The sequence below is a fragment of the Anopheles darlingi genome, chromosome 2 (assembly GCF_943734745.1).
Source record: "Anopheles darlingi chromosome 2, idAnoDarlMG_H_01, whole genome shotgun sequence".
NCBI lineage: Eukaryota > Metazoa > Arthropoda > Insecta > Diptera > Culicidae > Anopheles > Anopheles darlingi.
Window position 1 is genome coordinate 45,601,903 of NC_064874.1, and position 16,945 is coordinate 45,618,847.

At 44.1% G+C, this 16,945-nt stretch overlaps 3 protein-coding genes across 3 annotated transcripts in view; all 3 read left to right on the top strand.

Moving 5' to 3' along the window:
- LOC125950676 (serine/threonine-protein phosphatase 4 regulatory subunit 3) overlaps positions 1–4,662 on the top strand; it is a 10,957-nt gene extending 6,295 nt beyond the window's left edge. The window contains exons 9-10 of the mRNA XM_049678882.1: positions 111–1,267; positions 1,335–4,662. Coding sequence (XP_049534839.1) covers positions 111–1,267; positions 1,335–1,424 — 1,247 coding nt within the window. The 3' untranslated portion in view covers positions 1,425–4,662. The remainder of the gene's footprint in view (positions 1–110; positions 1,268–1,334) is intronic.
- A 54-nt stretch (positions 4,663–4,716) lies between these two features.
- Positions 4,717–6,114, top strand: LOC125959259 (cilia- and flagella-associated protein 36). Its single transcript, XM_049692073.1, has 3 exons — positions 4,717–5,077; positions 5,147–5,790; positions 5,851–6,114. The coding sequence occupies exons 1-3, from the start codon at positions 4,975–4,977 to the stop codon at positions 6,112–6,114; spliced, it is 1,011 nt and encodes a 336-aa protein (XP_049548030.1). The 5' UTR covers positions 4,717–4,974.
- A 436-nt stretch (positions 6,115–6,550) lies between these two features.
- On the top strand, positions 6,551–8,270 carry LOC125950702 (WD40 repeat-containing protein SMU1). Its single transcript, XM_049678933.1, has 2 exons — positions 6,551–6,646; positions 6,711–8,270. The coding sequence occupies exons 1-2, from the start codon at positions 6,621–6,623 to the stop codon at positions 8,212–8,214; spliced, it is 1,530 nt and encodes a 509-aa protein (XP_049534890.1). The 5' UTR covers positions 6,551–6,620; the 3' UTR covers positions 8,215–8,270.
- Positions 8,271–16,945: the final 8,675 nt, after the last annotated feature.

The following is a 16,945-nucleotide window of genomic DNA, read 5'->3' on the forward strand; positions in this document are numbered from 1 at the left end:
AGAAATATTCTTTTTCAGGATTCTTTATCAAACATTTGCCAGAATTATTTCCCAATGGATGATTTATATTGTTTCATTTACTGTAATATTATGCATTCTACTTGTCGCAGGAAAAATGTATGATAAAAAAGGCGGTATTGATAATGGGACGAAGTACGGTGCCGGTGGCGTTTCGGCGCAGACACATCAACTGTCGCTGCACACCTCGGTAACAGCAACGGCAACGTCGGCCGATGATATTGGTATTACCAACAACGGCAATGATAGTGATCATGTCAACGAAACGCCTGTTTCGTCCTCCACGTTACTGCAGCAAGAAGTACAACATCAGCTAAACCCCTCGCAACTGGATTCAAATAGTCTTTCACATGCGGTCGCGGCTGTAGCAGCTGCGGTTTCAAACAATGGCCTTCAATCGTCCTCCTCGCCACCGATAGATGGTGTCAGTAATCACTGTGACAGCGACAGTCAGCTTGAAATTGCGCAACAAAACACGGTGGCACAACACACTACAACGCAGCATCACCATCAGCACCATCTGTTGAGCGACGGCAGAGCGAATGCCAGTTTGTCTCCGGCCGAAGAATCGGCGCTTGAGGATGCAAACAGTTTAGTTGTAAGCGCCCTAGGTGACGGAGCCGAGCTGTCAGTATATCAGCTTCAATCGGCGTCTTCTGCAAGCTCACAGCCCGCCGGGCCTACTGTTCAGTCTGTGACCGAGGAGTTAAGCTCTAGCATTGAGTGCGAAAAAGAAACTCCTGCCTCTGCTTCGTCGTCCATTCCGACCACTGATACTGCTAACACTAGCAATACTGCTTCGATCCACAATGAAAGTGTTGCTGCCGACACTGTTAGTATGGTCGAATCTCTACTCGGCAATGAGCAGCTAGCTTCCGATAGGCGGCAATCGGTTACTGAAGCACTCGTAGAAGCAGCAGTATCGTCGGACCGAAATGATGTAACTTCAACGAATGTGTTGGATATGGATGTGTCCGTACCCGTACGTAGCAATTGTACCGAAGACACTGTGGAAGCTACAAGCAATGCCGGTAATCTTGGATCTCGAATCGACCCTGGCACTGAGGTGACTAATACAATGCCAGCGGCATTATTTCTGGTATCTCCAGTTCTTGACTCGGCACCGGCCGTGGAAGAACCAGAGCAGTCATCAGAAGGAAACACCATGAGCCCTTCCTCTGCAGCTGCTTCGTCGCCTATTGCTAGCTTCGGAGTCTCCGCAATGAGTCCTTCTAGTGGCCTCTCTAAGGTAGGTGGTGGAAAAGAAAATTGAGCATTTCACTCTATTAATGTTCTGTTCGTATAACTATCGCTAGGGGTTGGTCGATTACGAAGGAGATTCCGAAGACGAGGATGACGATGACGATAATGGTTGTCCAGCACAGAAGAAACCGAGAATAGCATAGCCTCTTCGTCTGACGCCTTTCTTAGCACGTCCTTCATGTTCTCGTGATGAGCAAAAGCAGGAGCAACAGCGTTTCCATCAACTGGATGCAATTGATCCATCAACAGCTACGGCACAGGAGATAGTAACTGAGCCTACTTCACCTTCATCAGAAGTAGAAACATCAAGTCCGTTGTCCACCACGGTGCTGTCATGTGTGGACATAGCGGAAGAGATTTCGGGAAAAGACATAGGTAAAACTTTGGCCGTGGAAGAAATCGATCATTCTGTTGTTATTGCAGAATAGTGATTCAGCAAATGTGTTACTGCGGGTGTTCAGTGCCACTTTCTCCAACACCAGCGGATCTCTAACTGCCGAAAGGAAGGAGCCTTGAAGCACAGTAAATGAATCCTCCTTTCGCAAAATATAAACATCATTTATATACGCTTGAACCTGAAGGTTGGATTAGTGAGCAGAAATAACCGAAACTGCGTGATGCAGGAAAACTTATCGAACATTTCGAAGAAGTACGCGGCATACTGTGTCTGTCAGACTCAGCTAGCTAACCAACCCTTTCGACCAGTCAGCCAGCCAGCCAGCCAACAACCAGTAAGTCAGTGAGTCAGTTAGACAGTCAAACAACCAAGAGCCAGACGCTCATGTAAGTGTTCTGATTTCTTTCTTACGTATCTGAAAGTATATCCACAGAGGAGGAAGTATTCTATCGAACTTGATGAAATACAACCTTAAGCCGGTCATGTAAATTTTGCCCTTCCAGTGTCGCGAGACTGTGTTTAAAGACTTGTTGTAAATGTGAAACGTGCAAGTATGTAGTAACACCTTTTGCGCCTGTACAGTAGTTCTCATTTTTTATCATTCAAATATCGGTAATACGATGTAGTGTAATAGAAAAACCTACCAGACACGCAAGGCGTCTAGGTTGTTATCGTTTGCTAACGTATCCTGGATATTCGTCTTCATATGATGCGCATTCTTTGTTGAGAGAACAATACGGAAACCGATTTTCCAGGGCTGCCCTCGAGAATACACATTTACTAAATATATGAACACAGGTGGTTTTTGGGGCTTGTACCATTCGTCCGTAGGTGAGACTATATACTGCGCGCCTGATACTGGTCGTTTCTACCACAAATCCTGTGCTTCACTTTGAAGACTCTGTCAAGGATAAGGCGGCGGCACAACGTGATAAGAAACACGTTTCATGTGGGTGAATGGTCTGAATCTCAAAAACTTCAAATTATTTTGATAACGGCTAGCTATTTCTAGCCCTTATTTCTATGATTCCGTAAAATGGATTGTACCATAAGCGCCATCAGGATTTATTGAAACCATATTGTAAGTTCCGGAGAATTTAGCTCTGTGGTAACTAGTTGTGGTAGATGTGAATGGTATATTGTAACTGATGAACAGGGCAAATAATACGGATAGGTGAGTGTAGATCAATCAAAAGTCGTAGGGAAACAAAGAAAATTACTACGGGGTCCCATGGATCACATTTCTTTCAAGATCCGTGACATATGAGCATGTGGATTGGATTCATTTATCTATAAAAATAGTTCCGTTTTTTTCCTATCGATTTGCCAACCGACTTCATAATCGATTTTTCATCCAATACTTCATACTCCAGCAGACGTTGTTTACTCACTGTTCCCGGGTGTTTACCGAAATGTTTTTCTTTGATATATATATATTGTCAATATTTTAATCGCTTCTAAATAGAAAATGATGGTTCAACCACATGAGGCCAGCTAATATAGCTCTTCTACAATGTTGGATCATCTACAGTCTAGCAAGTGCGAGGGCTATGGATTAGTTACAAGGTTTTTTTTTATTTTCTGACTCTGCTTTGCGGTCCATTTTTAGGGTTATTAATGGAATCATTTATTCCTAGCTGCAGAGCAGGAAGTCAGCCACTTAATGGAAAGACGAGATAAAGTGATTGTCTTCTACTACCTTAAGGATTGCGGTTGCTTTGCTGATATGAAAAAATGAAGTTTAAACCTTATTGTAATTGTAAATATTTTTGTATTGCTATTACTGCTGCTCATTGGGAGGAGTTTCAGCAATGCAATTCAATGGTAAGGTGTTAGGAATACAGACGAAGCAGGAGTTAACAAGATTAAGATTAATTAGCAGTTTTGATGTAGATTTAGTATCTTTAAAGCAATTCATTTCGGTATGAAATCCTTTGGGAACAATTAGTGAAAATGACGAGCTCTCTCGGGCCATTACGAAAGATATGTGTCGAGATGCACAAATGAACGAAACGTGATTTTTAATTGACATGAATGGAATATATTCGATCTGTATTCTGACTTAGTTGACACGGTATTCAAGTAAAACGCAGCGAAATGGGAAAAAAGGACAAATGAAGTTGGCATCCGCAATCCTTTATCTAAAAGTAATGAGAAAATCGAGTGCGGTTAATATGGCGAAGAAATGTAACACTGACGCTATCCGTATATGCTAGGAATTTACAGAACAAATTCAAATATATGATAAGCGTATCGACAGTCGTTTGAGCGAAAATAGTGAAACAGCTAACTTATGTGAATAGAGACGAGCGTATCATATGAAGGAATGTGTAAGTTATTCAGTAAGTTTCTGGTTTTTACGATGAGAAAAAGAGTATGAACTGAGTGACGACAAAAAATAAAATTTTTTGATCGCAGTTAAGCTGCTGGAAGAAATGAAAGACCCGCAGATAAGAATTTGAAACTAGGGGAAATAAACTTAAACGAAGTAAACAACATTATATGAATGTATAATGTGTAAAAAGCAGCTTAAAACACTTTGGTAAAATATCTGGACAAGGCGTGTGTGTTGGTTGGTGTATCAGCGTGTATGCAGGTATTCAAACAGGAATGATGATGCCGTAGCAATGAAACATTCTAATTTGTCGCTGTTGAGTGAGGAATGCTGTTGCTAGCTGTGTCTGTAAGAATCCTGCGTAACAGTACGCCATAATTAAACGCTCTTTGTGATGCTCGTGAAGCTGGGGTATCGTTTGGCGCTACTTTTCGGGCAAACACACGGCATAATTGTGGAATGGTAGAGGGTTTTGTGGAGTGCATGCAAAGAAAGGAAGAAGAGGAAACTAAGAAATAAGTAGTATTGGATAGAGAGCTCGAGTCTATGCGAATCGACTTTAAGGACAACAAATAACACAAGAAGAATTTATGGTAAGAGTAAGGAAGAGAGAAAACACCGAAAAACAATACAAACACACGAAATGAAAAACGAACGTTATTGTTGTGTACCTCATTGCAGTTGTTGAAAGAAAAAAAAAACATTATGTAAATGAAAATGTTGTTGTCATTATGATACGTTTCGATTAATGATTCGTTTCCACGCTTTTACTTCAATATTTTTCCACGGATGCAGCAGATAGTGCCAATACTCCAGTGCCACTGAACAATGTTACTACAGCTCCGTTTCCATGGTATCCATGAAATGGAAAACATAACGAGCTACGAGGATAGTGTTGGAAAAGATTTTCTTTGCTCATCATTTACGGGTGAAGGTGCATACGCATTCGAAGTGACCAGCAATGGCCGAAGATAATTCGTGGGTTTTTGATTCGCTGGTATGTTTCCTGCACGGTCCGGTCTGGAATGCACCTTTGCAGACCTTCATCGAGGATAAGTCCATCAGTAAGCCAGCAGTGCAAATCTTTCCCTTGATAAATACTTTTATTGGTGTTATATGCGTGTAATCTACAGTTTTCGATCCTAATCTGCTACCGGATGAGAACAATCCGGAATTTCGCAAGGTGCACGAGGAGTACAAGAACTTGGTGGACTACATGCTCGGTTCATTTATGGAAGAAATGCAGATTACTCCGGAGCAGTTTGAGTTTGCCTGTTTGGAGGGGCGTCATGTGACCAACTTGGCGCCGCGGGCAACATCGGCTGCCGGCGCTGGTGCAATGTCCGATGACCGGTCCAGCAGTAACACCTTCTCTTTCCACCAGGGGTTGTTTCAGCAAATATGGGCCGCGAATGATATACGTATCTTCATCCGCATGATGGTACAACGAAACGTAGAACTTCAGTTGCAGGCACTCGACTTGATAGAACGACGGTCGCAAAGTGCTGTAACCGCTGGCTCTTCAGTGCAAAGTGGAACATCATCGGTCGAGGAGTCCCCGGCAAAAGAAAAGTTGAAACTCGCGGACGATGGCGAAGCGACTCATTCCGATGGTGAGGTGGAACGTGTTATCATGCAATCGGTAGAAAATGAGCTAAAAATTCCGGAAACCGAACTGCCAGTGCTGCAGGAACCGGGTGCCGCTTCATTGCCCGATGTCGGAAAAGCAGAAATTGATAAGTTTCAACGATTGAATCTTTTTTTTGATCAAGAGAAAGTACGAGCAATAATTCCTCGTTCTTGTCCTTGATATACTAACCATAAGTTGCCATTCTAGATCAATGCAGAGGATATGAAATCACGTCAGGAGTATCTGCGGGCGCAGCGTGATAAGATTCTACATATCAAGAAGAAGGCACGGGCTCGTCAGCTGAATGAAACGATTCGCAAGAGTGACCGCCCAACCTCGGCACACGTGGCGCAAAAGATACTGGATGGTGATACTGAGACAGTATCCGTCGATCCACCGGAAGGATCGTTGCATCTGCGGAAGATGCTTGCCCAAAGGCTGAGAGAAGAGGTGGCTCGAGAAACAGAATGAAGGCCATGCGATACAATGTGCAGGCCATGCGATACAATGTGCAGGCCATTGCAGTATGTTAAGTTCGGTGTTGTATGTCCCACTTTAAAGCATTATTCGTGATCTTTGCAAGATAGGTTTTCGGAAATTTGGAAAGAGGTTTGCTTCTCATTATAAACCTGATTGCTGTCTATTTGAGTGAATAAAATAATATTGAAGTGGCTGTCTACGCTATTTAAGCAGAACAATTAAAAGATAAATTTGTACATTTCGTCCTCGGCTATGGAAATGTTAAACGGATTGTGAAATTTGATAAATAATCCACTTTTGGGAGAGGGCATCAGATACTAGTGTCCTGGTACTATCGGGATATGTTTAACGGTAATTTAAACTCACGTTCCAAATTCCCTGTGAGTTTTTGACCCGATAATGTAAACTAAGCAGACCCGGCGAGAAACGTCATGGAATGAAAACAACGCTTTTTGCTGCTCTCGTAGAAATTTGGTTCGCTTTCCTGTTCTACAAAAATGTCCATCGAAATTGAATCCGCGGAGTAAGTAGAGTTTCCGAGTGCCAACGAGGTGGACCTAGTGCTACTTTCCGTCTTTTTGTTGTAGCGTTATTCGTCTGATTCAACAGTACCTGAAGGAGTCGAACCTTCACAAAACACTCCAAACACTACAGGAAGAGACGGGCGTTTCGCTGAACACGGTGGACAGCGTCGAGGGATTTGTGTCGGACATACATAATGGCCACTGGGATACCGTGTTGAAAGCCATCCAGTCGCTGAAATTACCAGATAAAAAGTTAGTGGACCTGTACGAGCAAATTGTGCTGGAGCTCATCGAGCTGCGGGAACTCGGAGCGGCCCGTTCGCTTCTGCGCCAGACGGATCCCATGATCATGCTGAAACAACAGGAAGCCGAACGATACATCCACCTGGAAAACATGCTACAGCGGGCATATTTTGATCCCAGAGAAGCATATCCAGAGGGTTCAAGCAAGGAAAAACGGCGGGCCGCCATAGCAACCGCACTAGCAGGCGAAGTTTCCGTCGTACCGTCTTCCCGATTGTTGGCGCTGCTGGGACAGGCGCTGAAGTGGCAGCAACACCAGGGTCTGCTTCCTCCCGGAACAACTATCGATTTGTTCCGCGGTAAAGCGGCCATCCGTGACCAGGAGGATGAATCGTACCCCACGCAACTCGCTCGCCAGATCAAATTCGGTCAAAAGTCACACGTCGAGTGTGCGATGTTTTCACCCGACGGACAGTATCTCGTGACCGGTAGCGTGGATGGTTTCATTGAAGTGTGGAATTTCACGACCGGAAAGATACGAAAGGATTTGAAGTACCAGGCGCAGGACAATTTTATGATGATGGAGCAAGCGATCCTTTCGATGGCATTCTCGCGTGACTCGGAAATGCTTGCCACCGGTTCTAACGATGGGCAGATTAAGGTCTGGAAGTTGGTAACGGGCCAATGTTTACGGAGGTTTGAAAAAGCCCACTCGAAGGGTGTAACCTGTCTTCACTTTTCCCGCGACAACAGTCAAATATTGACCGCTTCCTTTGACCATCTCATACGGTTATATGGTTTAAAGTCCGGCAAAATGCTGAAAGAGTTCCGAGGACACTCATCGTTCGTGAATGAGGCGGCATTTTCACCCGATGGCCATCATGTGCTCAGTGCGTCTTCCGATGGAACCGTAAAAGTTTGGTCGCTCAAGACAACGGAATGCATTTCAACGTTCAAGGCACTAGGCACCCACCTGGCCGTTAATTCCGTGCTGATTTTACCGAAAAATCCGGAACATTTCGTGGTCTGCAATCATTCGAACACAGTAGTCATCATGAACATGCAGGGTCAGATCGTACGATCCTTTTCGTCCGGTAAGCGAGAAGGTGGTGCATTTATCTGTGCCACCATATCGCCGAGAGGGGAGTTCATCTACTGCGTTGGCGAAGATTTGGTACTTTACTGTTTTTCCGTCACCTCGGGAAAACTGGAACGTACGTTGAATGTGCACGAAAAGGACGTTATAGGTCTAACGCATCATCCGCACCAGAATCTGCTAGCTACGTACGCAGGTGACGGGCTGTTGAAAATGTGGAAACCATAAATTTGCGATTTACTAACCCAATTGATAAGTATAATAAAGTAATGACATATGTGAGTGCGTAAATAGTGTTTTTTCCGTTATGTTGAAAAATCTCGGAACGGCTTTGTGTGGAAAAGATAAAAAAATATTCGCATTATAGCTTTTATAGCTTAAAAGTCTAATTAATAAAATTATCAAATTAGCGTTTAATCGAGGATATTGTCCCTGTAAGTGACATGCGCCATTATTTCGACCTCTTCATGATCGAAGGTCTATTTTCCATTCTTTCATGTTCTGTCCTTAATGGAACTGTGTTGGTTGATTACAACAATCCATCTCTATACTGCTTTAAAGCTCTCATTTTTCGTTTTGCTGGAGAGGACTTAAATTACGCACAAATTGTTTGATTAATACACTCCTTCGGCCGTTCGTTAATTCTTTATTCTTGATTATAATCAAATTACTCACGGTGAACATAAAAAAGCACGCTGCACTCCAAGCACAGCTACTGAGGCCTTATTATAGGCCAATCAAAATCATGGAACCGACTCGCCTTGCTTGAGTAAACGCTTCTGTATGAATATTTCGAGCCCTACTGGTCATCGTATCGTCGCGGGCAGGAGGAGGAGGGTTTATTCAATCATTGCGTGCCCTGGTGCTTCAGCATCAGTTAAATTAAATTATGATCTACCACCATCTTATCAAGAAACTTGTACTTTCGGCTTCCTGTGCTCTCAGGATGTTTGGTTATAAAAGAAGGAACTTCTTCTGATGCTTTGTTTGCCCAAATGAAATAAAAATGTAATTAATTTGGCGAGAAACCAGCGTTACCACCGAGTTAATGTACATTCTTCAAAAGTGCTTAAATAGTTGTTCAGAAATGGTGCATTTGCTAAGCTAAAGTCATGAGTCTTGTAAATATGTCTTTCGGGATTCCTATTTTAAGGCATTGCACGTTTTACTATTAACATGCAGGTCTGACCATCGTGCCCAACGTGTCCGATTGATGTTAAAGTGCTCCGCCAATGATTTGCGGTTTGTTTTCATTTACTGGTCGACGGTGAACCATGAAAAGACTTGGTCGGTTAAATATAGCCATTCGCTTCTTGGGGGGTGCGGTTCGCGCCTCTGAGAATAATCCCTTAGCTCTAGCCAAAACAATTCCAGTGTTGTTTCCTAATATTCGGACCAGCGTAAAACCCGTATTGGCATGTCGGTTAGTGCGAACGTTGCATCCGTATCTGCATGTCGTCTGTTTGTTTTACCTTTCCATCATTTCAACCTGGAATGCAATTTGAATATCTTCGCAGATTTTGGACTCGCTGAGATTTTCGCTGACGGCATGCAATCGTTCCACTCTTAGCCAAACTTTCCGCTATCAGTGCGTCTCGATATTGGCCATTTTAATTCTTTGCATTTGTTCTATTAATTTACAACGGTTTGGTTTTTTTATAATCAAATGTTCAAATGCCTTACGGCGGATTCCATTTCACCGATAACCAAATCTCGTATAGTAGAACCCCCGCCAAAGGAATGTTCATTTCCTCTAAAATGGATTTTTTTTTTCGACATGTCGTTAATATTATCCAGCAACGCTTATCGGATTGATTGAGCGTAGTATTGCCGGCACCGGTGCGTGAAATGAAATCACTAAATAGCGCGATAGATACCCCTTCACGATGGTTGACTCGAATTCTCATGCCATTAAGGATTCCAAAATCGTCGAGCTCAAAGCAGCAGGATGCGGAGGGTAAATCGTGTTAAAAACGAAATCGATCACAACCCCTAAAAGCAACGCCGCTGATGGAGGAAGGGACACGATAAAGTATTCGATGAAAATAGATCATAATTTTCGCTCATCCACATGCGTTTTGGACCACCCACCCACAGGAGGTTACGCCGTAGATGTAATCGTGGATGTTGGTCACATTCCCTGCACGCTTGCCACCTAGTATGTAATAAGTAATCGATTGAAATTGGCGACCGGTCGGATGGAGTCAGGAGTGAAGCGATGCTTGATGATTTGAGTCGTAACACGAGATTCGATTTTTGGCGGATATCGCGTTAATTTCATCACCATTTTGAACGTACCTGTTGGGATGTGCCGATCTGAAAAGCAGGAAGCAAATCCGGATGAAACAGATGGTAGCGTTTGTAGTGCACAAGACACCGAACCGATACCGGGCGGATGCTGTTGTTTACACAATAAGCAATCGTTTGTAAATTTCATCTGCTTGAGGGAGTTTTAGAAACATTAATACCGCCGTAATCTAAATATTACTGTTTTGACTAATTGATCTGTGGTTTCAAATATTGTATCGATTTCTCGATACGAGCTCTTGCAAGTAGATGTTGTCGCCATTACCAATTTGCTATCGGCTAGTCGTTTGTCAGAGTGAAAAACGAATATACCCCATTTCATGCACCATTTTATAGCGCAATTTCATAACAATTCATAGCGTATCCTAAACATTATCATTGATAGCCCGTTTATTGATACAAGTTATGATCTCGATAATAGTTCGAAAATCGTACAGAAACTGACGCAAGTGGACGCCCATTGTAAAGGGCCGAGTGAAAGTAACCGAGAAACCATAATACTGATTGCAACATGCCTACTCTGGAGGAACGGAAGTCTCATACCACGCGTTACAATCACCCAGTCGATAAATACTGAATGAAATACAGATCGCTTAGCACAGAACTATGTTACTGCAGGCTGCCCACCCACCGGTACCCACTTTGGAAATGTAGGCAGCCATCGTTTCGGTAAACGGCGGCAACAGGCCAGTTTGTTACCTTATGCTGCGTTCCGTGTGCAAGTATTTGCTATCAGACAAAATCGCAGACATACCATCTCGCTGATAACAGTGAGCAATGCCAACGGAGGCTGTAGATAAATAAGGTGGATAGTATCGTCGTACGCTATCGGACTGTCCGATTTCCTGGTACACAGCACCTTGCTAGAACCACTTACACTCGATTAAACCCACTCGTTCGCCGCCGAAAGTCGGTTTATCGGTATGTTTGAGAATTTATTTTGCCAGCAATACGAAGCAGTGTGGTCGTGGAGGTTGGATGGTTTTGTGAAGCATTTCATTGGCACTTCATTTGCACCGAACCAGCAAATCCAGCCAGCAGCAGATGTACACGGTCAGCGGGATAGCGGATTGTAGCAATAGAACAGTAAAGACTGCGCGGGGTTTGTATTAATTACAATCTACTCTACAGGCCGAGAAGCGATGATACTGACACCGCCAGAACAGCAGGCGCCATGGCACGAGCGATTATGCTTTCGGAAAGGGCAACGCGGTAAACGAGGTGAGTCGGCATTGTCTGATAACAGATACGGTTTAACATCTTTATTCGACAGCTTACACAAAGCCTACCTTTGTGCTCAACGCCAGGCCCACTCATGCTTACAGAAGCAAATACACATATTGATCGGGATCGGGCTCGGGATTACTTTTTTTACAATCTTTACGCAGGACGAGCCGGTGTAGTGGAGGGCTTTGTGTGAATGTTTCAATCATATCGATAATACGGTTCAGCATCGTCAAGCGGCCTACAAGGGGGGCTAGGGGGCACGGGTGCTATCCTACTTCTAATGATATTTACATGGAAGGATGATACATCTCTCGACTGTGCGACTGGTTTTGGGTGGCACCGGTTCTGCCACCGGTTGACGGTCCTAGAGCGAAGTGATGGCCTCTTCGCCCGACCGTAGCTAGACCTTTTCGATCTCCGTCTGCTGGCTGGTGATGTTGGTGATTTCGGCCATATTGGTGCTATCGCGTAACGTACGCTTCGAGCTGCGGGCACTATAGTTACGGTCCAGATCCGCGTCCCGGGAACAGCACAGCTGCCGGAATACACAGATGTAACAGGCCAACAGCGAGGTCATCAGGATCGTACCGATGATGACCGTGATGACGAGCAGCACGCTCACCTCGCCTTCCATGTCTCGCGCGGTGGCCGGGTGCTGTTTGGGCGCCACTTTGAAACGGTATTCGGGTAAAGGCCGTGTAGCCGGTCCGGAATCGCAACGACCTTATCCAGACGACGGACGCGTGAGGTAAATATTTCCCCGGCCGCCCGTTAGCCGACGGTGCTGGTCCCACGGTTTACCTTACGCTGTTATGGGGCACCTGTTCCAGATTGTTTAAAATCAAACGGTAGCATGTCAGCAGCACTGCGATGAACGAGAGGGAGTTTGTCTAGCTCCACTAAAACGTGTGAAGTTTTCCGTGCGCCGGTTTGCCAATTTGCCGGGATGCCGGGGAACCTATGCATCGAACCGACCACGCTGGGTGTGCATCTGTGAAGAGGAAGGAAAGGATGACGTGAAGCATGCTATATAACAAATCATCAACATACTCGACGCGAAACCATCATCTAGTTTAATTGTATCGAAAAGGTGTTTTGATTTAGGCGAATAGCTTTCCGCCTGAACTGTTTCTCTCGAAACCATTTTACGATCCACTCGTCTGCTCCTTTTCGTAGCACAAGAGCGCTACCGAGAAGGCATCTCGAAAATCCTTGCCCATGAATTGCCTGCCGTGCCCTGGGGAAGGTCACCGAGCGAACAAACCCCGGCGTCCTTAAGGTTTCGCTACATTATGCTTGGCAAATGTAAATCAAATCATCCACCCATAAAGGGCCCGAATCAGGCCGCCTGTCTCTTTACAGGGCCAGCGAGCATTGACAATATGGAAATGGTGCAACGCAATCGATGAACAACTTCTGCCCACGTCCTACTCGGTGTGTGTGTGTCTGTGGAACGAGGAACATGCTGGTTTGGCAAAGTAAATTGAACTTTTGAACCTCCGACCGCTTGTTGAAATGGAGCTGTTGGAGTGGCGAACAGCGAGCGAGTAAATAGGAGTAGTGTAAACAGTTAGTACCTCCATAAAAGGATCAATCATGTACGACTCGTTCCAAATCCATCAGCTGTGCCGCTTCCGTTGCGAATGTAAACAAAAGTTTTGCAAACATTTTGTTGAAAAACAAAAAAAAAACAATTATTTCCCTTGCGGCAAAGACTTTTGCGAACAATCAAATTATGGTTTCACTAGCAGCGGCCCAACCTAATGTTGGTGCTGAAAAGTGCCTCCATTTTCTTCGTGGATTGGCTGCGCCAAACCAGGTGTGGACGGAGGATGGTACTGTTTGGCGGCTGTTGATACTGATTAGAAATTTGTTTGAGCGTTTCTGGCGATTCAACTTTTCCGAAGTGGAAGTAATTTTAAAAGGCAGAATTTGTTGAAACACACCACCAACAGCCAGCCGACGCCAGCCAGCAGCTTTCAGTTGCCATAGCAATGCCGGAACAGCGCAAGATCTCAAGCACACTCTAGTCCGTCCGGCGAAGTGGTGCTTTTTGGTTGCAATGTTTGAATCCGTTTTACATTTCAGCAGCCTCTTTAGGATAAAATGGCGGCATTGGTACGCTCAGGGCACATTCTTTTATCTTTTCACCCAACGATGACAGAATAATCCGTATCATACGACTCTTTGAAACAATCGTTACGTGTGCACGTCGTTATTCAGCAAGGTAAAAGCTAAAGAGATTTGCTACCAACGGCGGATATATTTTAATTGAAAGTTGTGTAACGCCCCACAATGTCCGATCCGATTGGGTCCGCTGGATGCTGGTCCGTTCGAGCACATGCCCATAAACCTCATAAAGCGATGCGGAAAAAAACGGCACTCAACAGGTACCCTGTGGTAACAGTATTTAATTAAGGCTTTATTTGTGATGTGCCATTCAAATTAGACTATATGACATGCCCGGTAGGTAAACCAGACGAAAAGTAAACAGACCAGACAGGTACTACCTTCAGCCCCCCTGTCCCGTGCTGTGGGTTTAATTGTGCCACTCTCAATGTTCTCAAACGATCTCGGTTCTACCAGCGCAACCTGTGTATCCTGGATGCTGGCGACTAAACGTTACTTATTCATAAATATTTACTTTGTATTGCTCTCGGTTGATTGTCCACCCGGAGGCACCCTTTTTCTCGGAAGAGAATGGCTACCTTAAACCCGAACGACCGCTGTCTGCCAACATTATCAGCATACCCTCGGCGACATGTGAGGATAGGAATCCAGGTCGTAAAGTATTTTGCAAAAGACAATTTATTGTTGTGTATTGAGCTTAAACCCCGAAGCCCACTAAAGCCATAACTGTGCTTTAGGCAGCTTGAAATGCTAAAGGTCAACTGTTTTACTCACAACAACAACAGCAACACTGGTAGCGGCATCCATCCCCATTCCAGGATTTTGTTTGCTCACGTATGATGATGATGGTGGCGTAAAAGGATCCAGGCGCCCATTATCAGAGTTTTGTTAGCAAGTAAACCAACGGTAACAAGAATGTTCGACGTAGAAGGAATGCGGAAATCAAATGTGGGACGAAATGTAATGAATGCCAAAGAAGAAACCAGTTCGTTGACATACCATTCCAGGAACTCATTGTTGAAAGATATGCGTCATCAATCATAGCCCTGATTGGGGCGCTCTGGGAGCAAATATGCAAAAGATCTGTCGGGACATACATCTGTCAACGCATGAGGGCAAGTTGAGTGACGGTTTTTGCAAATCACTAAGAAACAACTTGGCAAACTGGCAAACGAATCGTATCAATTTCAATCGATCAGAGAATGGTTACCGATTCCAGGACCTTACCGATTCTCCATGGGCCATGTGGGATCGTAAGGAGCACCACCGACTATTAGCGCAAATCGTTGCAGTCTGGATTCTGTCAGTTGCGGCAGCAGCAACAACACCCCGATCGGTCTGCCATGGCGACAAGTGGTCGTAATGAGTTTTAAATTGAAATTGATTGCGACCGGTTGCAGTACGTGACCGATTGGCCCCTAGGGGCACTCGAACGGGCAGAGGAAAGTAGTGACGAATCCGTATCCTTCATTTCCGGCGACTAAATGCTACACTTAAGCATGACCAATGAATGCAACAGGTTTGAAAAGTAACATCATTCTATCGTACAATGTTTAGAGATGAGGACGCTAACAATGAAATTGTATATAATTGTGGTTCATGAATCGTCATCGGGAACAAATCATGGTAAGAAGAAGCACGAGTGTTTTCGATTGATTACAGCATCGGATGCGTCTTACTTGTCAGTATGTTGCCCTTTCCACTGGACGCTGTGGCATTTATACAACGTAATCATTCTTTCAACGAACTAAAAGGCAACACGGTAAAAAACCAATATATACACCTCAACCGATTCGGTAGGCTAAACGATTCTAATTGCATACATTTAGGGGCCGAACATTTCAAAATTTGACCGTTAAATAACCAGTGGAATGAACAAGAACCTTAAACATGAGATTAAATCAATTTATGGTGCGAAAAACTACCCAAATACTATCTTTCGACAGTGAAAATGTAATGGCTTCTCCCTACCCCCTTCTCTAATAGCACTATTTAACGTTTATAACGTATTTTTTAAAGATATTTAACTGAAAAGGTGTGCATGTTTTTGGGATAATTATTATGTCTAAATCATTTTTTTATCTATCTGGAAGGGACGGGGGAAGGTATAAGCGATGTACTTGGTATGTACTCGCTCCCTCCCCACCCCTCCTCCACTTTCCACATGTATTTCTGTGTCCGGCTCATTCTATGGTTATCTAACGGCAAAATTTTGAAATGTATAACCGCTAAAATTATTTGAATCGGTTGAGGTGTATGTTTTGGTTTTTTACCGGCAACACAATATGGAACGGATCGCTAACCGCAAAGAACGCTCAAGAGACATGTATTCTGCAGATAAATTTTCCCTATAAGTGGTTATTGTATCAGGATAGGTCAGGTGGATTCGCAATTTGAAAACGATTTGCTGGCCTAAAATGCAAATCATGAAGGGATCACACAAGGGTAAACGATTCGAATGAATGGGAAAATTAAATCCAAAATCGATCATCTCCTGTAGCACGGTTACCAGAAGCTAGGCGCAGGTGTAGAAACGGTTCCTGTGAGATACGATAACATTTACTTATCAGGATCGGAAAAATAATTCTCTTCTTATCGCACCCCAACCGAGGGTGTTCGTCTTGTCTTGTGTTCCAGCACCATCGCCGGAGATGCTGCTGAGCGGGAAGCTATCTTTTGCCAAAATTGGGGAATTAATTTGCAAGGCTTCCGTGCGCATCTTGGTTGGCAGCACCATCATTTGGGTACACCATTTGCACGCTGTGCTCAGTAGCGGGGGGTTTTGGGTAGGGAAAAGAAATGGCCTTAATAGAATTAATCTCTGTCGGTAGTAGGTAGCAAAAGTAAGCAACATTTCGTAGTAAGATGTAAAGATTCTTCTCCGCAGAACACACCGTGACGGCCAGTAGCCGTGAGATGTTTCGGAACAGCCTACGTCCTTTTGACATTCCTACGAATGAATGATTTATGAAGCATGAGACGAGGCTGCCGTTGTCCTTAAAGTATGAATAAATAGCAACGTTAGACTGTTGGTAGGAGAGCCACTGGCCTTTCGGCTACATCAGTGCACTGGACACGTTAATGATGCTAGAAAACAATCTCGACGCTCAACAAATGGTGTAAAGCTTGACATAATTTAAAAAGGGAAAGTCCAAGTTGACTGTTTAATAAACACTGTTTAAAGCCAAAATAATGTTATTAGGTAAAATGAAAGTCTCGATGAAAGACACGAAAGAAAGAATGTACGGTTTTCCATCTTCCTAGCTAATTTGGCAAAAATCTGTTCCGCTGTTTT

Bases quoted from the DNA above. Each gene is read 5' to 3' on its own strand.
- LOC125959259 (XM_049692073.1), top strand. From the start codon at position 4,975: ATGGCCGAAGATAATTCGTGGGTTTTTGATTCGCTGGTATGTTTCCTG. The intron at 5,078-5,146 runs GTAAGCCAGCAG...TGTAATCTACAG, and splicing joins CATCGAGGATAAGTCCATCA to TTTTCGATCCTAATCTGCTA. The intron at 5,791-5,850 runs GTACGAGCAATA...TTGCCATTCTAG, and splicing joins TTTTTTTTGATCAAGAGAAA to ATCAATGCAGAGGATATGAA.
- LOC125950702 (XM_049678933.1), top strand. From the start codon at position 6,621: ATGTCCATCGAAATTGAATCCGCGGA. The intron at 6,647-6,710 runs GTAAGTAGAGTT...TTTTTGTTGTAG, and splicing joins ATCGAAATTGAATCCGCGGA to CGTTATTCGTCTGATTCAAC.